The 26,589-nt window shown below is 39.1% G+C and overlaps 1 protein-coding gene across 1 annotated transcript in view; it reads right to left on the bottom strand.

The window, feature by feature from the left end:
* Positions 1 to 26,589, bottom strand: part of LOC117991366 (Ig-like and fibronectin type-III domain-containing protein 2) — a 174,822-nt gene that overhangs the window by 31,508 nt on the left and 116,725 nt on the right. The window contains exons 6-7 of the mRNA XM_069505007.1: positions 3,580 to 3,822; positions 448 to 594 (exon numbers count right to left, since the gene is read on the bottom strand). Coding sequence (XP_069361108.1) covers positions 448 to 594; positions 3,580 to 3,822 — 390 coding nt within the window. The remainder of the gene's footprint in view (positions 1 to 447; positions 595 to 3,579; positions 3,823 to 26,589) is intronic.

The following is a 26,589-nucleotide window of genomic DNA, read 5'->3' on the forward strand; positions in this document are numbered from 1 at the left end:
CAATCAACAGCGATATATACAATATAATTTTACATAATAACAGACTGAAAATAAGGCCAAATAGGATTACAATTTTTTACAGATTACTTAAATAGATATGAAATATAAATTATTTATAACAGTACGTTTGATAATTTAAACAAGCTTTACAATAATATAATAATATGAAAATATAAAAGTCAATTAACTAGTAAAAATACCTAGTAGGTGATTCACAACATATGTATGTGTGTGTGTATGTGTGTCTGTGTGTGTGTGGGTGTGTGTTTGTGTGTGGGAGAGAGAGTATGCGTGAGTGCGTGCTTGTGGGTTATGATATTATGCAGATTTATGTACTATTATAGATTATAGATACTAGTATAATTATTATCAGTTACATATTATTATAATTATTATCAGTTACATATTTTTTTTTTTTATTTTTTTTTTATGTTTTATGGTCCTTACCTGTAAGTTTATGGAAGCTCCGAACAGGGGGTTCAGTGTTAAGTTCGCACATGTATAGACCGCTATCAGAAGGCTTGACTGACTTGATCACCAGGGCCCACACATCTCCGCCCCTCATGATTCCCGGCCCTTGGGGAAGTTCATCTGCTGTTAGGAAAATTTTAAATTACAAATTAACATGCTAATAAAATATTATTGGCATATAATTTATAGGTTTTTTGAATATGGCATGGCCTTTAATTAGGTTGGTATATCCTAATCTAGGGGCATGGGAATAATTCTAAAAACCTGGAATTACTTTTTGTACCCTTATCATGCATTATTATTATCATTAAGACCAAGAAGAGATGATAGTAGATAGAGCATGACATCAAAACTGTACCATATAGCTGAAGGCCATTGAATGATACTCACAATCATCATGCAACACCTGTACCTTCTCATGTCTAGAGACTCTGACAGCACCAGCAGTCAACACCTTCAGGTCTCTGGTACGCTTCCACACCACTTGTTTGCCCCTGGCTTCCAGAACCACCCAATAAACAAGATAATTAATGATACTCACAATCATCATGCAACACCTGTACCTTCTCATGTCTAGTGTCTCTGACAGCACCAGCAGTCAACACCTTCAGGTCTCTGGTACGCTTCCACACCACTTGTTTGCCCCTGGCTTCCAGAACCACCCAATAAACAAGATAATTAATGATACTCACAATCATCATGCAACACCTGTACCTTCTCATGTCTAGTGTCTCTGACAGCACCAGCAGTCAACACCTTCAGGTCTCTGGTACGCTTCCACACCACTTGTTTGCCCCTGGCTTCCAGAACCACCCAATAAACAAGATAATTAATGATACTCACAATCATCATGCAACACCTGTACCTTCTCATGTCTAGTGTCTCTGACAGCACCAGCAGTCAACACCTTCAGGTCTCTGGTACGCTTCCACAGCACTTGTTTGCCCCTGGCTTCCAGAACCACCCAATAAACAAGATAATTAATGATACTCACAATTATCATGCAACACCTGTACCCTCTCATCTCTAGTGTCTCTGACAGCACCAGCAGTCAACACCTTCAGGTCTCTGGCACGCTTCCACAGCACTTGTTTGCCCCTGGCTTCCAGAACCACCCAATAAACAAGATAATTAATGATACTCACAATCATCATGCAACACCTGTACCCTCTCGTCTCTAGTGACTCTGACAGCACCAGCAGTCAACACCTTCAGGTCTCTGGCACGCTTCCACAGCACTTGTTTGCCCCTGGCTTCCAGAACCACCCAATAAACAAGATAATTAATGATACTCACAATCATCATGCAACACCTGTACCTTCTCATGTCTAGTGTCTCTGACAGCACCAGCAGTCAACACCTTCAGGTCTCTGGTACGCTTCCACACCACTTGTTTGCCCCTGGCTTCCAGAACCACCCAATAAACAAGATAATTAATGATACTCACAATCATCATGCAACACCTGTACCTTCTCATGTCTAGTGTCTCTGACAGCACCAGCAGTCAACACCTTCAGGTCTCTGGTACGCTTCCACACCACTTGTTTGCCCCTGGCTTCCAGAACCACCCAATAAACAAGATAATTAATGATACTCACAATCATCATGCAACACCTGTACCTTCTCATGTCTAGTGTCTCTGACAGCACCAGCAGTCAACACCTTCAGGTCTCTGGTACGCTTCCACAGCACTTGTTTGCCCCTGGCTTCCAGAACCACCCAATAAACAAGATAATTAATGATACTCACAATTATCATGCAACACCTGTACCCTCTCATCTCTAGTGTCTCTGACAGCACCAGCAGTCAACACCTTCAGGTCTCTGGCACGCTTCCACAGCACTTGTTTGCCCCTGGCTTCCAGAACCACCCAATAAACAAGATAATTAATGATACTCACAATCATCATGCAACACCTGTACCCTCTCGTCTCTAGTGACTCTGACAGCACCAGCAGTCAACACCTTCAGGTCTCTGGCACGCTTCCACAGCACTTGTTTGCCCCTGGCTTCCAGAACCACCCAATAAACAAGATAATTAATGATACTCACAATCATCATGCAACACCTGTACCTTCTCATGTCTAGTGTCTCTGACAGCACCAGCAGTCAACACCTTCAGGTCTCTGGTACGCTTCCACACCACTTGTTTGCCCCTGGCTTCCAGAACCACCCAATAAACAAGATAATTAATGATACTCACAATTATCATGCAACACCTGTACCTTCTCATGTCTAGTGTCTCTGACAGCACCAGCAGTCAACACCTTCAGGTCTCTGGTACGCTTCCACACCACTTGTTTGCCCCTGGCTTCCAGAACCACCCAATAAACAAGATAATTAATGATACTCACAATCATCATGCAACACCTGTACCTTCTCATGTCTAGTGTCTCTGACAGCACCAGCAGTCAACACCTTCAGGTCTCTGGTACGCTTCCACACCACTTGTTTGCCCCTGGCTTCCAGAACCACCCAATAAACAAGATAATTAATGATACTCACAATCATCATGCAACACCTGTACCTTCTCATGTCTAGTGTCTCTGACAGCACCAGCAGTCAACACCTTCAGGTCTCTGGTACGCTTCCACAGCACTTGTTTGCCCCTGGCTTCCAGAACCACCCAATAAACAAGATAATTAATGATACTCACAATTATCATGCAACACCTGTACCCTCTCATCTCTAGTGTCTCTGACAGCACCAGCAGTCAACACCTTCAGGTCTCTGGCACGCTTCCACAGCACTTGTTTGCCCCTGGCTTCCAGAACCACCCAATAAACAAGATAATTAATGATACTCACAATCATCATGCAACACCTGTACCCTCTCGTCTCTAGTGACTCTGACAGCACCAGCAGTCAACACCTTCAGGTCTCTGGCACGCTTCCACAGCACTTGTTTGCCCCTGGCTTCCAGAACCACCCAATAAACAAGATAATTAATGATACTCACAATCATCATGCAACACCTGTACCTTCTCATGTCTAGTGTCTCTGACAGCACCAGCAGTCAACACCTTCAGGTCTCTGGCACGCTTCCACAGCACTTGTTTGCCCCTGGCTTCCAGAACCACCCAATAAACAAGATAATTAATGATACTCACAATCATCATGCAACACCTGTACCCTCTCGTCTCTAGTGACTCTGACAGCACCAGCAGTCAACACCTTCAGGTCTCTGGCACGCTTCCACAGCACCGGTTTGTTCCTGGCTCCCATCACTACGCAGGTCAGCAAGGCGTCTTCACCACTCTTGACCGCAACTCCGCCTGCTGGTGCGCGCATCCAGGCTTCTTTAGGCTCTTCATCATCTGGTTTGCTGCCTGTACTGCTGGCTTTTTTGGATTCTGTGAAAGAAAATTTACTATTAGTTTTGCATTTCTAGTTCGTGATGTAGAGGCGTAGTTTTAAATTATCGGCAGGAATTGCGCGGAGTAAGTAAGCCTCGATTTTTCACTTGTGCTCTTGGCATGGCAGACGCGAAGTTTTGTCGGTTTTATCGTTCATTATTATATTTGGTTGAAATATATCTATCTAAATATATAAAAGGAAAAGGTGACTGACTAACAGACTGATCTATCAACGCACAGCTCAAACTACTAGATGGATGGGGCTGAAATTTGGCATGCAGATAGCTATTATGATGACGTAGGCATCCGCTAAGAAACGATTTTTGAAAATTCAACCCCTAAGGAGGTGAAAAAGGGGTTTGAAATTTGTGTATGGACATCGTCGCGAGCATAAGCTAGTTTATCTTAAATTTGATTCCTCCCTTTCAGCGTTATGTACGTTTTAAGCTATTAAATATTATTTGTTTTAACGGTGAAGGAAAACATCGTGGAGAAACCTGCATACCTGAGAGTTCTCCATAATGTTCTTTAAAAGCTGTGTAAGGTCTGTCAGTACGAGACACGTACTCAGTAGTGTACCAGTGATGGATCGATGATGATGATGTATTGTATCTCTAAATAATTCGTAGCGAGATTTAAATCAAGTAGGTACCTACCTATAGGTCAGTGAAACAACATAAAAATATTGAATTCTCGATAGGAATATGTAAAACTAAATTTTTTTATATACTAAAATCTTTTTTCATTTCTCATTTTTAAGGGGCTTTTATAGGTGACCTATATGCCAGCACCATGCATGACAGTGGCGTGCACAGGGTTCAAAGCCAGGGTAAGCAGTAGTTAGGAAGGTACCACTATAACAATTAAGCTGTGATAGCCTAGTGGTTAGGACGTCCGCCTTCTAATCGGAGGTCGGGGGTTCGATCCCGGGCACGCACCTCTAACTTTTCGGAGTTATGTGCGTTTTAATTAATTGAATATCACTTGCTTTAACGGTGAAGGAAAACATCGTGAGGAAACCTGCATGCCTGAGAGTTCTCCATAATGTTCTCAAAGGTGTGTGAAGTCTACCAATCCGCACATGGCCAGCGTGGTAGACTATGGCCAAAACCCTTCTCACTCTGAGAGGAGACCCGTGCTCTGTAGTGAGCCGGGATGGGTCGATCATGATGATGATGATGATGATGAACAATTTAAGAGAATCACTAACAAATTCATATACTCTCATTGTACTAGAATGTTGTAGGTATGCCTATTGCCTATATTATCTCTTGAGACTTACAAAGCTATTCTGACCTACGGCGCACCTCTGATGAAAAGGTCAGCTGTAACCAGTGGTCGCCCCGCGAATATAAATGCGAAGACGATACTGAGTGGTCATATTGAAGGCGGAAAATTATTTATTTTTGAAATTATTTCAAACAAGAAGATGCCCGCAAATTCGTCCGCGTGGATTTAGGTTTTTAAAAATTCCGTGGGAACTCTTTGATTTCCGGGATCAAAAGTAGCCAATGTCCTTCCCCGAGATGCAAACTATCGCTGTACCAAGTTTCTTCAAAATCGGTTGAACGGATGGGCTGTGAAAGGCTAGCAGACAGACAAACAGACAGACACACTTTCGCATTTATAATATTAGTATGGATTTGCCGCAAAATGCCGCGCGGTGGCAACGCGACTGCAGCGCTGCAACCGCAATGCTTTGTGAATCCATATAAACAAAAACATGCGACATTATATTATGGATTTACAGAACAGCGCGGCTTCCGCGTGGCACTTTGCGGCAAATTTGAAAAACAGATAAAACTTTACCAGTCTCCGAGTGTATAATTTTGAAAAATACAGAAAATATTTTTTTGATAGACCACCACTATTGAGTTATTATAGATTTTCCTAAAACGAATATAGTGATTAGTGAATATCTCAATATTGTGCATACGAACGTACACATTCATCGTACGGAACCCTCTTCAGGCAAGGTCAAGTCGCACTTGTCTGGTTTTTGCATACAACTTATACCCAGAGCTCTTGATTGAAAATAATTATTTGGTTAGTTTTGTAATATGCTTAGATACTTCATTTAATTCATGATAGGTAAATTTGCACTCGACAGGCGTACCTACATAATATTACGAAGCGTCGCATATAGAGCAAAGCCCGCATACAATGAACTTCAGCAAATCAATCTGTATGACAAAAGTGACGGGTTTATTTACACTAACTCGAATGCCTACATTCAATATTGAGTATTCGGTTGAGTGATTTCAATTTCATAGGATTCGCTATATGAAAACTTCAGTGTTAGGATGATTGTATATTAAAATTTAAAACAGTTTCTATATTCTATTAATTTCTATGTTACACAGAGAAATCTGAATTAAATTTTAAACCTAATTCCACAGCAGTGAGGCGTGTCACCCAAGATGCTGGCATCATTGCACCTTTGGTTGGCCAAACTAATTATTTGGCCAAGAAGCTGCCAGCTCTTATGACCCGTTGGTTTTTTTTTTTGCTTTAACTTATATTAGACCACACGCAGTAGATATTTAAAGCTTTCTTAAGATCGCTAAAATTACGACCATACCCGTGTTTAAGATCACGCGCAATGTGGCCATACCCATCGAATTATACTATAAGCGAACTAGCTCATGCTCATGACTTCATTAGCGTGGACAACACCATTTTAAAACCCCTATTTCAACCCCTTAGGGGTTTAATTTTCAAAAATCCTTTCGTGCCTACGTGAAATGTCATAATAGTTATCTGCATGCCAAATTTCAGCCTGGTCCGTCCAGCAGTTTGAGCTGTGCGTTGATAGATCAGTCAGTCAATCATTCAGTCACCTTTTTATTTTATATATTTAGATAAGATCGCTTTCTCTATGGCCACACCTAGTGATTTAATTTAGATTCAGCATGGAGCAGCTCTCGACAGTGTAGGATAAAGGAATCATCGCAAATTGAACGGGAATCCGCACACAGGCTTTTTATGACTCCCTCAAATGGACCGATATTCTTCCCCAAATTCAATATTTGTACAGGGATTGTGTGGAATAGCTGGATTTCATTCGCAGTTCTGTACCTACTAGCGTATTATTTAAAGTTGTCTGGGCTATTGGAGCATATTACTTTGTCTTGCTACAACCACACCTTTCAAGCTTTTGGCTAGAAATGGACCGAGTTGATACACTTTTTGTAGACTCTTAATACCAAGTCAAACAATCATGCCAAATGATTTAGAGGTCGCTTATATTACACCATAAGCGGTATTAAAAGCTTCCTTAAGATCGCTTACACTGCGACCGTATTATATGTGTGACTTTATAAAGTATCTTAAGATCGCTCGCAGTACGGCCATACCCAGTGACTTATAAGTTTAATATCGCTGTTTCTATGGCCACACCTAGTGACTTAATTTAGATTCAGCATGGAGCAGCTCTCGACAGCGTAGGATAAAGGAATCATCGCAAATTGAGCGGGAATCCGCACACAGGCTTTTTATGATTCCCTCAAATGGACCGATATTGTTCTCCGATTCAATATTCGGATATTCGTATGCGGAGTGTGTGAAATTGATTTATTTCATTCGCAGACAACTTGATGGGTTAAACTGATGGATTTTGGTATGACGGCAGGAATATTCTATCTCTGTCTCGTAATCGTCATTGGTGAATTATAGACAAAGAGTCCGTGATGGCTAGTCATTCGTTATTTTATAAAAGCTGAAAGTTTCTCTGCGTATTGTCCCCAACATTCTTCGTATTGATTGATTGATTGAAGGACAAACCAACAAACAAACACACTTCGCATTTATAATACCTTGTAAAATGTGAAATAAAACCCGCCGTGAAAATAAGTCAAGATAGTAAACATTAGCCGTTCCTAGTTTTAAAGTTAATATCCCTAAGGGGATTTGAGATACGATCCTGGGTAAAATTGCACATTGAAACCGTTTTATTCATGCATAGGATTTTGAATCTTTTCCTTTAGGTGTAGGTGTTAAAATGGCCTGGCGATGGAACTTGGGATCCGTATCATACGAGTACAAAGAAAGTCGAGACCAACTTGAAAGACCATACGAAAAATATTTTCTCCACTATTCTTCGTACACACGGTCGTTCCGAATTATCTATACTAAGTAATATTATATTATCCGAAAATCTATCTGTTACCTTTTTATGACCCGTCCGTTTAACCAATTATTACGAAATTGGGGGCAGTAGATAGTTTGCATCCTGTAGACAGATATATACTACTTTATATATAAGATGTATATCTAATTACTAGACTTTATATATCTACGTTACTGAATTTTTGAAATTCTCAGGAAATAGGGAATAAATTTGATTTATATTGTCGCCAAGCGGACGGTCGCCAATCTAAATGTATAAAAGGAAAAGGTGACTGACTGACTGACTGACTGATCTATCAACTCACAGCTCAAACTACTGGACGGATCGGGCTGAAAGGCATGCAGATAGCTATTATGACGTAGGCATCCGCTAAGAAAGGATTTTTGAAAATTCAACCCCTAAGGGGGTGAAATAGGGGTTTGAAATTTGTGTAGTCCACACGAAGTCGCGAGCATAAGCTAGTGTGACATAAGACCGGTACCTTGATGAGGATCCAAGGCATATAAGTGTCCTCGATTCATCCCATAAACTGACAGGAATAGAATGACTTTCCTTTTGATTTTCTTCTTCCAAAGGCTTTTCATTTCATAAGGTAGAACTTGGCCTTCACCGATTGGCTACCGAATAGGGAAACTGCGGAAATCCTATCGAAATCAGGGTAGGAGAAATTTTCCGTTTTAAAAGGAAACGTTTTGGAAGGAGAAAATCAAAAGGAATGCCAGGAAATTCCTCTCAGTGTATTATCATTATTTGTCGCGAAATATTTTTATCTGTATGTCGCATATAGGGTTGCCACTTGCCAGGCGTCCGGTTTTAAGCGGACACGTTTGGCTTTTTAAGATCGTGTCCGGCCTGTCCGGATTTTGTTAGGGTTTTTATCAGGCTAGCCGCACTTTGGATATGTTTTTGTATGAATTTGACCAGCCCTAGGGCGTTTGTGCACTCATCCGTATTCGGTTCGTATACGTGATTCTTCGAAGTGGCCGTCATACAAATACGCACATTCAATTCATATTTATTGACAGATCCGTGAAATCAAGGATGAGTGCCCAAACGCCCTTACGCGCGCACGCAGTGTCTACTGAGCGAGCAACGCAAACAATTAGTTATATTATTATTAGATACTAGCTGACGCCCGCGAATTCGTCCCCGTGGATTTATGTTTTTGAAAATTCATGAGGACTCTTTGTTTTCCAGAATAAAAAGTCACTCTCCAGTTCTTTAACTATACCCATGTAAAAAAATCACGTCGATCTGTTGCTCCAATGTGAAGTGGTTGAATGGCAAACCAACAAACAAACACACTTTCGCATTTATAATATGCGTAGTGATGGGTAGTGATTGTTTTTTTTTAAATTTAATACTAATACTAGGTATATTGATTACATCCATTACTAGTTATTTTTTGTGACAGATCTATCACTTATTTCTATCTAATAAACAATTAAACAAACACATAACCCTCCTTTGGGCTTCACAGCAGTCGCGTAATAACCAAGTTTTTTAATTTATAAAACGTCCGGCTTTAATTTTTTTAATTTTTTTTTAGGAAGAATTTTAAATGTTAAATGACTAATATTACCCTTTCCTTTCCAACTAAGCGTCAAGCTTGTGCTACGAGTAGGTACGACAATAGTGCAACGGGCGGGGTTTGAACCGTCGAACCTTCGGTTTTCAGTCCACTCCTTTACCCGTTGAGCTATTATGTTTAGCTATTAAAAAAATATATGTCCGGCTTTGAGAGCAAAATGTCCGGTTTGATACAACGCCGAGTGCAGTATTTGTATCGAGCCTGGCAACCCTACAAACCTCGTCGCATAGGTAAAGACGGGCACCTCATTTCATACACATCTTTGCGAAAGAGCAATCCGTCATCATCTCTTGAAAAATATTCTCTAAAATGTTCTCGCCGTGGTTTTCCCATCTTGATAATATCAGCTCTTTTCGTAATAAAATGAAGATATCTTTTAAGTAAGAAGATAAAAAACGAAATCATAATGAAGATGGAATGGTATAATTTGTTAAAATGTTGCACCTTAAAACAAAATAAATAAGATTTGTAGATCCATATAGAGTTGAGTGGAGCCTAGTCTTTTTGACTTCATCATCAAAATAAGCCATCATCGGTCCACTACTGAGAACGGGTATCCTTTCACAATGAGAAGGGATCAGGCAATAATCCAACATGCTGGCCCCAGTGGCGTGCAGGTCATACAGGCATAAATGCACTGCTTACCCCAGTTGTAATAGCTCAATGCATATTTTTCATTATGACCTTCCAGTAAACAGGTTCCTACCTAAATAACGCCAACCCTAGGTTCGAACAATGTGCACGCCACTGGCTGGCCCACTGCGAATTGGCAAACTTCACACACCTTTCAGAACATTATAATATGGAGAACTCTGAGGCAGCAATTCCTCACGATATTTTCCTTCAACATTAAAGCAAGTGATATTTTATTGCTTAAAACGTACATAACTTCGAAAAGTTATTAGTGCATGCGCGGGATCGAACCCCCGACCTCACGAATAGGTAGCGGACGTTTTAAATACTAGGCTATCATGACAATAGATAATGTAAAAAATAATCACGATTCTATTGCTCTAAACTGTTTTTTTTAAGAATATTAGCCATGTTGAATGCCCTAATATTCCCCTTTCCTCTCCAACTACGGTACGACAATTAAATAGTGCAACGGGCGGGGTTTGAACCGTCGACCTTTCGGTTTTCAGTCCACTCCTTTACCCGTTGAGCTTCATATTCAGGCTCTATAAAATTAAATTCAAAGGTCTCTAACAGCTTTTGGTGACGTAAAAAAGACAAAGAATTCGAAAGATCAACACGGTGTATTTATTAAGAAAGCGCCTAAGAAAGTATGTCGGTTCGGCTCACAATACAGGCTGCTCCATTTCAGCCTGATGAGGAAACACAATGCTTTGGATTATTCAGAGCTGCCTGTATACGAGACGAGACCTCGTCCGCTTGGAGTTTGAATTATTACACTTTTTCTGCGTTTTTTGTGTAAAATATGGATTTAAATTGCGACTAAGGTAAATTGTTACAAAATATTATTATTGTTAGATGTTTTCCATCTAAAATATGAATTATGATAAGCAAAAAAAGTTGCACAAAATAATCGTTGACATTGTCAAGCAATAAAATATATGCAGGTACTGCTGGATATAGGTCTCTCTCTAGGTTGTATGGATTTCCACACGCCATGTATCGAAAGTAATGTGTATCGACCTAGAAGGAGATAGCAGATTTGTAGAGCACTGTCTCTGTCGTTGAGACCGACAAAACGTCATATACACAGGAAACACAGGTATGAGTGACAGAGACAGCACCGAAATCTACACAGGCCGCGTTTCTGTAGATTACCTAACACGGATTTGATAAAATAATATAATTATTATTCAATAAAAAATACAAATGCTAATTATATTCTAACAGTATTTTTGGATTTGTAAGACAATTATTAATCTCAAATTAATCCTAATTAGATACCATAAGGATCCTTTTACAAAAAATATAATTATTCATAAAGCTTAGAGTGATTTAGACGCGAATGCACTTTTTGTGAAAATGATTGAAACCTTTGTTGTTGTTCTTGTTAACATTATACCTAAATTTTTCCAAGTTTTTGTATTCTGACTTGGAAAATCCTGTGTTAGGACGTACGACCTTGCTGAAAAACTACGGAGGTACCTACTGCGAAAATATAAAAATAGCCATGGTAATTAATTTAATGAAGTTATGCTTGGTAAGCCACCAGAATATACCTACCACATTCTTGAATACTTAATGAGGTGCTGAGAAAAAAAATTGGCTGTAAAAAGTGCAAATAGATTTATCATCATAACCAACCCATCGCGATTCATGGCCTCCTAGTCCAAAGGTTCCGGGTTTAATCCCGGGCACGCATCTCTAACTTTTCGAAGTTATGTGCGTTTTAAGCAATTAAATATGACTTGTTTTAACGGTAAAGGAAAAATCGTGAGAAAACACATTAAAGCATATGAAATCCGCCATTTTGATTTTTTTAAGATTGTTATGTACTTAGGTACCCAGTGACACTCGCGTCATCAAGAATAATAATTTATCAAAATCGGTAGAGCCGTTGAGTTGTTACGAGAGGACATAGGATCAGACATAAATACATAGTCGAACACATAACCCTCCTTTGGGCTTCGACGCTGAAGTAGATGTTCTAGATCTTCTCTATATATAAAAATGAATCGCTGAGTTTGTTGCTGATCGCAAATCTCGAGAACAGCTGAACCGATTTCGCTAATTCTTTTTTTAATAATATTCCTTGAAGTACAAGGATGGTTCTTATGGAGAGAAAAATTTAAAAAATTAGAATCGACTGTTAGGCGGAACGAACACACGAGTAGATAATATTATCTACTCGTGTGGTACGAAGTTCGCCGGGGCAGATAGTCCTTCACATATAAAAGGAAAAGGTGACTGACTGACTGACTGATCTATCAACGCACAGCTCAAACTACTGGACAGATTGGACTGAAATTTCGCATGCAGATAGCTATTATGACATAGGCATCCGCTAAGAAAGGTATTTTGAAAATTCAACCCCTAAGGGGGTGAAATAGGGGTTTTGAAATTTGTGTAGTGCACGCGGACGAAGTCGCGAGCATAAGCTAGTTGTAAATATAAAAAGTTTTATCCCTTATGTATTCTGGCACATTAGAATAAGATTATGAAAAATTTTCCCTAACAATTTTTGGGAAAAGCAACATTGAAAAACATTTGTACAAAAGGAACGTAGGCGGGAGGGAATCTCATCTTTTATGATACGAACGTTATTCAGGGACTCAAAAGGTTTTTAACAAACTTCCTCAAGTACGTGGCGGTGTTACATTATGATTTTGAAAATACTTTGAGGGCCGGTACGGCTGCAAAATCTTAACCATCTTTTGTCATTTTACTAGCTGATGCCCACGACTTCGTCCGCGTGGAATTAGGTTCTGTAAAATCCTGTGAGAACTCGTTGATTTTCCAGGATAAAAAGTAGCCTATGTCACTCTTCAGGTCTTTATCTATGCAAAAAATCCCGTCAATCCGTTGCACCGTTGCGACGTGATTGAAGGACAACCCAACAAACCAACACACCAACATACCAACACACCAACAAACCAACAAACAAACACACTTTCGCATTTATAATACCTAAGGGTATAAGGGTAATGATTTCACCTACTTTATTATTACTTACATTTTGGTTTTAACTGTCCGAAACTTCTGGCTCCACGGAAGACCAGCGCTGCGCCTGTGTTCCCGCCACAGGCGCAGCAAATGTTGAATGGAGTCAATTTTGGTACCACACACCACGCATCTTATTTTGAGTGTTTTATTTTTTAATTAATAGTCACGAAACCAAGCTATAGTCAAAGATACACTATGGAAGTCGCAGTTAGTATGCAATTTGGTGGTAGAGTAGTGTAGATAAGTTTACTTAGAGTTTACATGCATCCAATAAAACATCCACGACGTTTCAGAGCTAGCAGTATTTGTATTATACTGTACACACTTTGGGTAAAGCACTTCTAACATAAATTAATCTGTGACATAACTAACTCTGTACCTATAGTATAAGAGCTTACCACTAAAAAGGATCGGAAAGCTAACCTATAAATTCATATCCATACTAAGTAATATTATATAGTAAATTCGAAGATGTATCTAGCTATCTGTCTATATGTCTCTCTGTCACGGTTTCACGGTCCAAGATCTAAACGATTTTTGACGAAATTTCGTTCAAAAATGGCTTGATCCCAGAGACGGACATAAGCTACTATTTATTCCTGAAAATAAAAGAGTTCCCACGGAGTTTTCAACTAACCTAAATTCACGCAAATCCACGCCACGAAACCAATAGCTATAGTCAAAGATACACTATGGAATTCACAGTTAATACCTATGTAATTAAGGTGGTAGAGTCACAGAATATATAATAGTACTAACGTATAGAGTGGTAATAGAGAAATGTAGATAAGTTTACTTAGAGTTTACAGTTTACATGCATCCAATAAAACATCCACGGCATTCCAGAGCTAGTATTTGTACTACACTGTACACACTTTGAGTATCGCACTTCTAACATAAATTTAATCTGTGACATAACTAACTCTATATAGTGCGAGAGCTCGCTGCTAAAAATGATCGGAAAGCTAACCTATAAATTCATATCCATGAATGCAAAAGTGTTTCTATGAATCTGTCTGCTGCCTTCTCAATTCTCACGGCTCATCTGCTTAACCGATTTTGAAGAAATTTGACCCAAACATAGAGCAAAAAAATGCTGCATCCCGGAGACGGACATAAGTTATTTTGTATCCCTAAAAATCAAAGAATTTCCAGGAAATTTTGATATAACCTAATTCACGCGGACGAAGTCGCGGGCATCATCTACCTATAGAAAGTAGTAAAGAGATGAAAATTAAAAAAAGTAGATACCTACTCACATTAACTTTTTCGCATCTAATTATTTTACTTAAAAATTTGGTTTGATTGTCCAATTAACCATAATAAACCATGGTTTATGATGGTTAATTATTATACAGATTTAAGTGTTTTGTATTTTAAAAAAAGAACAAATAAATGTAATTAGTTTGTGGTAAAAACATTAGCTTTACATAGTTGAGAAAATGCGCACTTAATTTTAATTCTATCTAAAAACTATAACACCTTAGGTGGTAAATAAATAAAGCAAATAATATTAGATGATGCCCGCGATTTCGTGGGCGTGGATTTAGGTTTTTTTGAAAATCTCGTGGGAACTCTTTAATTTTTGTTGTTAAAAGCCTATCTCCTTCCCCGGGATGTAAGCTAACTCTTTTCTAAATTTCATCAAAATCAGTTGAACTATTGGGCCGTGAAAACCTAGCAGACAGACACACTGTCGCATCCATACTTATTAATCCATACTTAATATTATAAATGCAAAAGTGTGTCTGTCTGTCTGCTAGCTTTTCACGGCCCAACCGTTCAACCGATTTTGATGAAATTTGGTACAGAGTTAGCTTATATCCCGGGGGAGGACATAGGCTACTTTTTATTCCGGAAAATTAAAGAGTTCCCACGGGATTTGTAAAAACCTAATTCCACACGTACGAAGTCGCGGGCATGAGCTAGTTTATAATATTAGTATGGAGTATGGTCGGAGTATGGAAGTATGGATTTCTGTCAAATTGTCACCTAAATACAAACTACTTACTATATGCAGCTATTTTACATTAATCTAGAGACGCTCATGATCTCTCTAATTTCCTTTAAAAGGGGAAGTGATATAAATTTTCGTTCCTTCCGCGTGTCACTAACATCGGGAGTTAACTCGGCAGCTGTGTAAGATAAGTTAACTTTGTACTTTGAATCTTCCATTAAAATAAGTAGCCATTTCTTAAGATCTTAAAGTTAATAATAATAATGTGCAGCGGGTGGCCGACGAGGTATAGTACGCGGCAGAAAATAATGTACATCGGCCTTTAGAATGACATTACGGCTTTGTAGAGCGTTGTCTCTGTCACCCATACCTATATGAGGCTTTCGACTAGGTGTACGCGGCAGAAAATAATGAACATCGGCCTTTAGAATGACATTTCGGCTAAATAGGGCGTTATCTCTGTCACTCATACCTATATGACGTTTTGTCGGTCTCAACGACAAAGACAATTCTCTACAAATCCGGTATCTCTTTCTAATGGTCGATGTACACTATTTTCTGCCGCATACTGTAGCCTTAGTAGTGACTAGTGACTGTCTCGTTGGTCTACCTTGTTAGTATGTTCGACTGCAGATGACGAGGACCTGGGCTCGATTCCCGGGTCGGGTCAAAAATAGATTAATTATAACAGCTGTCATTCTATTGGGAGAGGATACCACGGTAGACCCAGAAGACCTGAGTTCGATTCTGGACCTCTAACTTTTCGGGTGTTATAGTGCGTTTAAGCAATTTAATATCACTTGCTTTGACAGTAAAGGAAAACATCATGAGGAATATGTCTTCCATAATGTTTTTAAAGAACTGTGAATTCTACCAATCCACACTTGAACAGCGTGGTAAACTATAGCCTAAACCCTTTTCATTTGAGTGAAAACCTGCATGTGTGAGAGTGTTCTGTATTTTTTTCAAATATGTATGAAGTCTTCAAATCCGCACTTAGCCAGCAGCGTGGTAGACTATGGCCTAAACCATTCTCATTCTGAGGGGAAATACGAGCTCAGTAGTTGGTCGGCGATGGGTTGAGATGATGATGAGGACTTCCGTCCGAAAAAAGATCTAAGTTACTTTTAAGTCACGCCAAAGAATTTCTAAAAACAAAATCTACAGCCACTAGCTCTTACACTATAATGCATGAGAGGTTGTACAGCGTACACAAGTATGCGATCCTCCGTGTTCAACGCTTCAAGTTTAATAACATTCAGTAAATTACAGTCGCTCCCGCTGTAATATACACGCGCTGTCAACATTGTTAGTTGCTGAGTTGACTTACATTACACTCCTGTGATAGTTTCATTTTGACTCTATAGGTATTATTTATAACAGCTGTCATTCTGTTGGGAGAGTCTACCACCGTAGACCAGGCAGTCCTAAGTTCGATCCTGGACCTGTAACTTTTCGGGTGTTAGTGTATGTTTTAAGCAATTAAATATCACTTGCTTTGACAGTGAAGGAAAACATGCATGACTCAGAGTCTTCCACAATGTTTTTAAGAAGTGTGAAGTCAGCCAATCCACACTTGAACAGCGTGGTAAACTATAGCCTAAACACATGTCCTTTTGAGAGAAAACCCATGCTTATTAGTGGACTTACAATGGGTTGATATGATTATAATGACTTCCGTCCGAAAATTGATCCGAGTTACTTTTAAGTCGCACCAAAGAACTTCAAAAAAACAAAATGTACAGTCACTAGCTTTTACACCATAATGCATGAGAGGTTGTACAGCGTTCACAAGTGTGCGATCCTCCGTGTTCAACGCTTCAAGTTTAATAACATTCAGTAAATTACAGTCGCTCCCGCTGTAATATACACGCGCTGTCAACATTGTTAGTTGCTGAGTTGATTTACATTACACTCCTGTGATAGTTTAGTTTTGACTCAGTGGGGATTATTATCAAAACTATCATTCGATTGGGAGCATCCACCACAGTAGGTTGTCACATAGTGATAGTTGATATACTTAGACAGTTTTATCTTTCATCAAGATCAACCCATCGCAGGCTCACTACAGAGCACGGGTCTCCTCTCAGAGAGAAGGGTTTTGGCCATTGTCTACCACGATGGCCATGTGCGGATTGGTAGACTTCACACACCTTTGAGAACATTGTGGAGAACTCTCAGGCATGCAGGTTTCTCACGATGTTTTCCTTCACTGTTAAAGCAAGTGATATTTAATTATTACTTAAAAAACGCACATAACTCCGAAAAGTTCGAGGTGCGTGCCCGGGATCGAACCCCCGATCTCCCGAATAAGAGGCGGACGTCCTAACCACTTGGCTATCAAGGCTCTAGTTTGCATGTGTTAGCTTATTGAAGTTAGTTTAATGAATTAGACAATATTTGACTCATCCGATGTCACGCGATCTGTGGCGGGATAGCCATCTTGATTCGATTTGTATAAATACGAGTGTTTGACAGTTATTACTTCAGTCTTGTTCCGACTCGAGACTCAACGACTATTAGAATAGAATAGAATAGAATAGAAATCATTTTATTGGTTGATCCAACACACTATAAACACAAACACAAATATTTACAAAAAAAAAAAAAATTAATATTAAATACTTTTGTGTTTAGGTCGATATTTTGATTAAGTGGTTACAATTATAGCAATTGTGCCCTAATCAAGTTAATATTGCAGTTAGGTCATTATAAAGATTAAATCTCTCGATAAGCCTCTACACGTTGTGTTCTATATCCACGTGCAAGCTTTATATGAGGAAACATTTTAATAACTTATAAAATAGATATATTGCTATTACATGTGAGTGGGAAAAAAAACTCCCCTAGGCCTCACGTCCCTCGCTTAGCATAATGATTTTGTCTACACCTAACCCTAGCAAGAAAGCTTACCCGTCGCATCCCCTGTTCGTATCTATTAGTCAGAAGATTATGTATTTAGTATCGTGTAACCTCGCACCAGCGATGCATTAATCCACAGTTAGACGTCTACCGCATGTAAATTGCGGGCCCCGGTTTCATTAAATGCTTTAATAAAACTCCCCTGGGGCTTCGCTCAGCGTTGGGTTGAGGTCTTACTGCGAGCTGTGCTATTAATATTGTGCTCATAATACCTAGGCTATACAATGTTCTAGTCTAACCTGATTAATTGCTTCGTTAGGCTATTTTTAATCCCGGAACACTACCCTTATTACTAATTTCGAAAGTGTGTTTGTTTGTCTTTCAATCACCTTACAACGTAGCAATTCATTGGCGTGACTTTTTGCATGTATATAGTTGAAAAATTGGTAAGTGACATAGGCTACTTTTTATCTCGGAACATCAAAGAGCTCCCACTGGATTTTAAACCCAAAATCCACACAGGCATCAACTAGTTTAAAAAATTAATGAAAATAGCGAGCAAACGAGCAGGCGGGTCACCTAATGTTAAGTGATTACCTCCACCCATGAATATTTGCAGTACCAGAGGAACCGCCAATGCGTTGCCGGCCTTTCAGGAATTTGTTGGTCTGCCCCTTGAATAACCCAATGTTGTAATCTAATGGGAACACCGCCGATAGGAATTGATTCCACAGTTTGCATGTGCGTGCAAAGAAGGATGTGGCACAACGGGCGGTCGAAGTGCACCAGGCAGTGTTAGATATACCTACTATTCAAACTCAAAACTCAAACTCAAATTATTTATAGGTAAAATTTTACGCTTAGGTGATGGCCTACTGATGGTAAAAATTTTAATTTGTAAGATGATATAGTGGTGCTAATTAAACGCTACGAGCTACTATTTTAGAAGATCCTTATATAGCTAGTAGTCAGACTCTATCCTATAAAAGTTTTAAACGCTTATAAAATTTCCGAGCGAGAGTTGAGACTGCAAAAGGAGACGTTGCATTTCAGTAGTTCCTACTTCCTAGGTATTCCTAGGTATTTGACGCGATTCATGATTCCCGCAAATTGAGTTAGATCCAGCTTTCTGAAGTACTAAGTAAACATTGCAGGTAAAATGTTCCGCGTACAGTAATAAGGGGTTTAATTGCCGCTTTCCAGTGGCGGATTTTTAGTCTTGGCCGCCCTAGGCCCCAGGATTTCGTAAGTACCAGCCGCCCCTTTCTCAACACCCATTAATCATGGTCGCAGCCATGAGTTGAGGGCGGGGGGGAGGGGGGGGCTCTAGAAAGGACCTCGAGCGCAGCAGGCGCAATTTTTTTTGTTACTAAAAAAAGTGATTTTTGTCATGATTGTCCGCCTCTAATATCTAGCCGCCCTACGCCCGGGCCTACTGGGCCTTAGGGCAAATCCGCCATTGTCGCTTTCGAAGGTTCTTCTTCTTCTCAATCGTTCACTCTTGACAGAGTGGTCGTGGCTATGAATTGTTCACTGCTGCTCGTGCGATCTCCCTCCAGCGACTTCTATTGGTGGCATTATGTGCACACACGTGCTTCGAAGGTTGCTTTAAAGTAAATAAGAGTTAGACAGGTATTTCATACTACCTAGTTGGTGCACGGGTGAGCTGACCTATTCTACAGACAAAAATATGAATATCTAAATATATAAAAGGAAAAGGTGACTGACTGACTGATCTATTAACGCACAGCTCAAACTACTGGACGGATCGGGCTGAAAGGCATGCAGATAGCTATTATGACGTAGGCATCCGATAAGAAAGGATTTTTGAAAATTCAACCCCTAAGGGGGTGAAATAGGGGTTTGAAATTTGTATAGTCCACGCGGACGAAGTCGCGAGCATAAGCTAGTATTGTATATAAAGCTACGGCCACACCTGCGCCTCGAACGCTCAGGGGATGCGGGAGCGTCCACGACGCGAAGCCATACGAGCACACATAGTACGCGACAGGTCGTGATGGCAATCGGGGAGAGAACGCCCCGTACACCCGCACAGCCCCTGCACTAACATGGTGCGGGGGAGTGCGGGTGACATGCGGGGCGTCTCCCCTCTTCATACCCCGATTGCCATCTCGACTCCACGTGGCACTCTATCGTCCATAAGTCACATCAGGGGGCACGGGAGGCCCCCGCCACGACGAGCCAAACTAAAGGACGGGTTGATATTATATTATGACATCTATTACATCGCATTTGATATTTTTTTTGATATTCGCGTGGCCACCGCACTGATAAGAAATGAAAGATTTCTCTCATTTGAGACAGCTTCCAACTTCTAATGTACTTATACTACACACGGCCAAGGAGAAGCAACAGCATAATAATTATATTATTAAAAGTATAGATGACTTGCTGAGGCTCGTGACTTCCGCGTGGATTTAAATGTTTAAACATCCTGTAGAAACTTTGTTTTTCCGGAATAAAAAGTAGCCTATGTCCAGGCCCAAGTCTTTAATTATGTATATACAAAAAATCACGTCGATCCGTTGCTCTAGACTCTAGCCCCCTAACAAATAAACCTGGAATATCGGTGGAATAGTTATACTCTGTTTTGTCTTTCTCTGTCATCAGTAATTTGACATTTGAAGGAAAAAGACAAAACAGAGTATAACTATTCCACCGCTATTCCAGGTTTATTTGTAAGAGGGTTAGGGTGTAAAGGCGATCACTTGGTAATCTCTGCCATGCAACCTACATGACTGCTATCCTACCTACCTACCTATGTCAAAGTCAAAGTCAAATGATTTATTCAAAATAGGTAATAAATTACTCTTATTGATTGTCTGGTATAGTGTTAGATTTGTAAGATAATATAGTGGTGATAATTATAACGCAAACTTAAAACTAAAGCTACGAGGGTTCCAAACGCGCCCATGTATGTATGTGATAGATTGCTGCAAAATTTCGTTCTCTTTGCGGAATGAACTCGGAGCCCACCGCATTATCATCCTAAGAAAACTCCTACCATTAATGGAAAGAGGTCACGACTCACGACCCTCATCCATGAGGAATACGATTCAGACCAGTAGTGAAGCTTCTATAATGGGGAGTGCTCTGAAGAGTTGTTTGATCTCATTCCACCCTCCTTTTTCTACAATCGCGCCGCACGCCACTGCAAACAATTTCACCCCCACCACCTGGGTGCACTTGGGTGGTGGTTCCTCTGGTACTGCAAATGTTCATGGGCAGCGGTAATCACTTAAAATCAGGTGACCCGCCTGCTCGTTTGCTCGCCCTTTTTAATAAAAAAAAATGTTTTTTTTGGATTTATAAAATGAACTGTAGTACCTATAAAAATTTAAAATTTCATAATTTGTAAATTAAAACCGTTATTTTTTACGTCTACCGGCTGTCCAAGCACTATTAAGATTAGCATGTCGGTGACGCGAGCTTGAAGTTTTTACCCATCCCAAATTCACCCAACGCGCATCTCCCTATGCTCAGTATTCGTAAAGGCTGTATTTAGATACATGTGTCCCTGGCTTAGTATTTGGGAACGGTCGCCACTGATAAGGAATGAGGGATTTCATTCATACGAAACGTCCTCTACGTTCCCTCGTATGTACACACAGCACTCTAGAATTTATTACATTAAATAGCTGATGCCCGTGTCATATCACGATTAAAAATATAGCCATGATTATTATGCTAAAATTTATCTAATCATAAACTTGGAGTCTAAAATAAATATTTGTAGTAATATTTTGAACAGAATCGTTATGCCGTGACAGGATACAACGTCAATGTTACCCAACTCAAAAGGTTATGATTTAATAGTATCTTATTGTAATGTAAATCATCAATTATATTATGTCATTAATTAATGTAGTAAACCGTCAATACATGTTGCAAATAATATTATTTAAGTAAATTAATAATAATGTCAACAATCTCAATGTTGGTACAATGGTACCTACCATTGTACCAACATAAATAATTATTAAAAATATCATGTGATGGTCGACGTCCGCCTGTTTTGCGATGGGAAGATATAAAAGTAGCTACCTCGACAGAGGAGCCACAGTATCGTACAGTCTCCAAGTGAAATTGATTCGGTGTTAGTTCAATCCTTGTGTTAACAACAAATTACAGTTTAATTATTATAATTGAATGGTGAGGTTCTCCAGCCCAGAGCAAACGAGGCCGGCGGTTTATCTAAAGTTAAGTATTCTTATATTTTATTGTAAATTGTTATGTATGTAATCACTTGCCTTTTAATGTTTATTTGTTATAACCATGTACCAAATATGTTTTAAATATAATGTAATGTTGTAATGCTTTTAAAAGATGTGTGTTGTGTAGTTTGTTTGCCCTTTCTTCTACACAACTAAACACCTTTGGAAACGGGTGGTAGATTCATTTTAATATGAAATAGACCTATGCTGAGAAATACAACAAAATACAGATAGGTCTATAAAGATTAAAGTATTAAAGATCTTTCAATAAAGGATTAATTATTATTCGACTTGGTTGGTTTTACTTCTGTATTTATAACCTACCCTCTTTTGCTATTTATTTTATACATTGAGATAAAAGTAAACACTAGGTTATTAGCTACTAATTATTATAGAAACCAGTTAGATGATTAGGATTCTAACTTTAAAATAACACAGCAGATGCTTTGCTTGAATTTAGTTACTTGGCATTACCTGACAAAATTTACAACTACCTACATTTCAAATAATTGATAGATGATAACTTTTATTAGTCGTCATTAGATTCTATTGATCATCACTATTAAAGCCCACTGTCTTAACTTCTCTCTTCTTTATACTAAATCTCTCACCCGCGACTTCGTCCGCGTGGAATTAGGTTTTTAAAAAATCCCGTGAGAACTCTTTGATTTTCCGGGATAAAAAATAGCCTGTCACTCTCCAGATCTTTATCTATACCCATGCAAAAAATCACGTCAATCCGTTGCACAGTTGCGACGTGATTGAAGGGCAAACCAACAAACAAACACACTTTCGCATTTATAATAAGGGTATTGAGGGTACTGATTACATTTTTTAAAATCCCGTGGGAACTCTTTGAATTTCCGGGATAAAAAGTACCCTATGTCACTCTCCAGGTCTTTAAGTATACCCAAACAAAAAATCACGTCAATCCGTTGCTCCGTTGCGACGTGATTGAAGGACAAACCAGCAAATAAACACACTTTAGCATTCATAATATTGGTAGTGCTAGTGATTAACATTATTACGTACTAGATGATTTCCGCGACTTCGCCCACCTGGAATAACGTTTTTATAAAATCTCAAGGCAGCTGTTTGACTTTCCGAGATTAAAACCGATGTACATTACTTTCTGCCGCGTACTGTACATGTTCTTGCAGTCCGTATGTAACAACCCTTTTGAAGAATAGATCCATTAAGTATATTTGCGGACATTTCCACAACTATAGAGAGCTATAGAAGCATAGACATTTATTGAGAACTATAGACTATAGAGATCTTTACGCTTAGTACGAGATTTTATGTCTCACCAACGTTGATAGTATTGGAGTGTCGAAACCTCAGAACAAGGACTATTTACGTGAGAATTTGGCAAACAACGTGAAGTGAGGTTATGTTGACTCAAGTATTGTAAATAAATAATTGATTCGTTTTGTTGTTTTTTGTTTTTGGATTTATTGTGCAATGCTGGGTTGCAGTATACTAGGCTACAATAGCCGAAGCGAACGTAAAATAGACGGAATAACATTTCACAAGTAAGTACCTCTGCTTGAGCGAGAGGGACGGAGGGGGCCACGCTAGTTGCATATCTGGACAAATCTGTGGTCGAAACACTTCGGCGTTATAGAAAACTGGATCTTAACAGCCTTGTTTTATAGCTCAAGTTTGTCTACACGTCTACAGCCAGCGCTCCAAGCGGAATCGTTGCGAAAATAAAATCCGTGACATTGAATTTTTGACTTCAATTCAAAGCTCTTTAGGTCCATTTTACTTTGACGTTATTGTATTTTGACTCTCGAATTCTAGCAACGTTGAAACGTAAAATCTTATACTAAGCGTACTGTAGGGGTGTAGGCGTGGATGATGTATTGTTCCCAAGTTTCAGTTAGAGGGTTCCGTACATTTGTAGTTCCACCGAGTGACTCTTGTAAGATAATTTGATTATAACATAGCTCGGATTCTCTGGAGATTGTGTTATCATTTATCAAGTTTCGTGGTTTAAGCAAAGTCAGAACTTATTAGAACTTATCTTTAGAGGAAATGAGAAATCCATACTTTTATTACATATACAGGGTGTAACCAGAACGCTAGCCAAAACAAAGATAGGTGATAGTACTGATGATTACTGATATGATACCACAAAAAAAATGCGAAAAAAAATATAAAAAGATCCTATAGTTTTGTAAAAGTTTACAATTTATATCTAAATATATAAAAGGAAAAGGTGACTGACTGACTGATCTATCAACGCACAGCTCAAACTACTGGACGGATCGGGCTGAAATTTGGCATGCAGATAGCTATTATGACGTAGGCATCCGCTAAGAAAGGATTTTTGAAAACTCAACCCCTAAGGGGGTGAAATAGGGGTTTGAAATTTGTGTAGTCCACGCGGACGAAGTCGCGAACATAAGCTAGTTGCAAATAAAACATCTGACGGACGCTAGAGGTCAACGAACGTTGCGTAAGTAGGTCACTTGGAGTCAATGCAACGGATTGACGTGATTTTTGCATGGGCATAGATAAAGACCTGGAGAGTGACATAGGCTACTTTTTATCCCGAAAAATCCGATTTTTAAAAACCCAAATCCACGCGTACGAAGTCGCGGGCATCAGCTAGTGATAACATAAAAGTTAAATTGAATATTTCTATTCTCTACCACACGTAAGCAAATTAATTGCAGTAAGAAGATTCTCCAGATTAAACTGCCAACCAACAATGGGCCTAATCAAATAAAACTGATAGGGAATAAAGCCACTCGCTATAATACCCCCATTACAATAGACCCCTAGACAAATGTGTCTATCGATGGCTTTCATTATGGGTTGTATTATTTCGGACACAATTAGAAAAGCCCTTCTCCCTTTTTTAATTAAAGAAAGACTAAGAGCCCACGAGGGTCAGACCTTCGTTATTTTATAAAAGCTGAAAGTTGCGTATTGTCCCCAACACAGGCAGGAACGATCGGCGACTGTGAAGTTTAGATCATGGTGGCTTTGACAGATAACAGATTAGATTTTTTAAAAGACTCAAAACTTATTAAAAAAAAAAAAAAGCCTTCTCCATAAACGTGACACTGGCGAAACACTCTGTGCCCAGCTGGCACACCTAAAAGCCAATAATTGGGAATTGAATTGAATTGAACTTATTAAAAAAATTAAGCTCCTAAATGTGCAGCTTAGAACATCACTTTTATTACTTTTCTTCATTTTAGGTATAATAATCATAACCAAGTATTTCGTCTTTGGTACTCCAATGGCCACCATTAGAGATAATAGTCCATAGTCCCGGACCGGGTCATTTCACAATTATTTCCATGTCTTAACAGACACGACAGCCAGACAGACAAACAAACAATCAGACATACAGACAACGAAGTGATTCTATAAGGGTTCCTTTTTTCATTTTGAGGTTCCTAAGTACGGGACCATATAAAAACTAAAAAATTACGATACCAAAACTGTGATAGTCAAAAATTTTCATAAGAAATTACGTTCCAAATGCTGTAAGCAGCATTTGGAACGTTTCAAACATCGGGTAACTTTTAATACTTTTTTAGGGTTCCGTACCTCAAAAGAAAAACGGAACCCTTATAGGATCACTTTGTTGTCTGATTGTCTGTCTGTCTTCACCTGTGCATTCTAAAACTGATTTTTATTTATTTTTATGCATCATAGTTTTTGAGTTATGTTGAGTTTGAGTTATATCATGCAAAATGTCGAAAAAATACGACTGAATTACGGAACCCTCGTTGCGCGAGCCTGACTCGCACTTGGCCGGTTTTTTCATATTAGGGATAATAATCATAACCAAGTATTGTAGAAACTCGTCTTTGGTACTCCAATGGCCACCATTAGAGATAATGGACCATAGTCCCGGACCGGGCCATTTCACAATTATTCGGGGTCAAATTTAGGTGTCATTAATGAGTCGGGCTTAAGACTATATAATTACTAACGGTGATTATGGACTTTCTAAAGCGACTTACACGCGGAATTGTAAATCGCTGCGACTTACTAGGGTCCAGATTTAGTGATAAGACTGATTTCGTTTGTCCTAGGTTTTTTAACGATGGCTAAATTTGTCTGTTAATCCTTATTCGTCTATGTAAGCGAGAAATAAGTAGGGAAAATTTAGTATTAGGTACACACAATCAGATAAGCTTAAACGTTTTGAATGTACAGTCAAAGGCCGAAAGTCGTTTAGCACCTTAATGATAGGATGTAATCAGAGCGCTAGCAAAAACTTAGCGTTATTGTCATACTATCTAAACACAATCCAATACCAGTACCTAACCATTTGCCTCATTTTGTAGTTTTAGTGATTTATTCATTTTCAAGCCCGCAATGTATA

Source organism: Maniola hyperantus, chromosome 19, assembly GCF_902806685.2.
Source record: "Maniola hyperantus chromosome 19, iAphHyp1.2, whole genome shotgun sequence".
Classification (NCBI taxonomy): domain Eukaryota; kingdom Metazoa; phylum Arthropoda; class Insecta; order Lepidoptera; family Nymphalidae; genus Maniola; species Maniola hyperantus.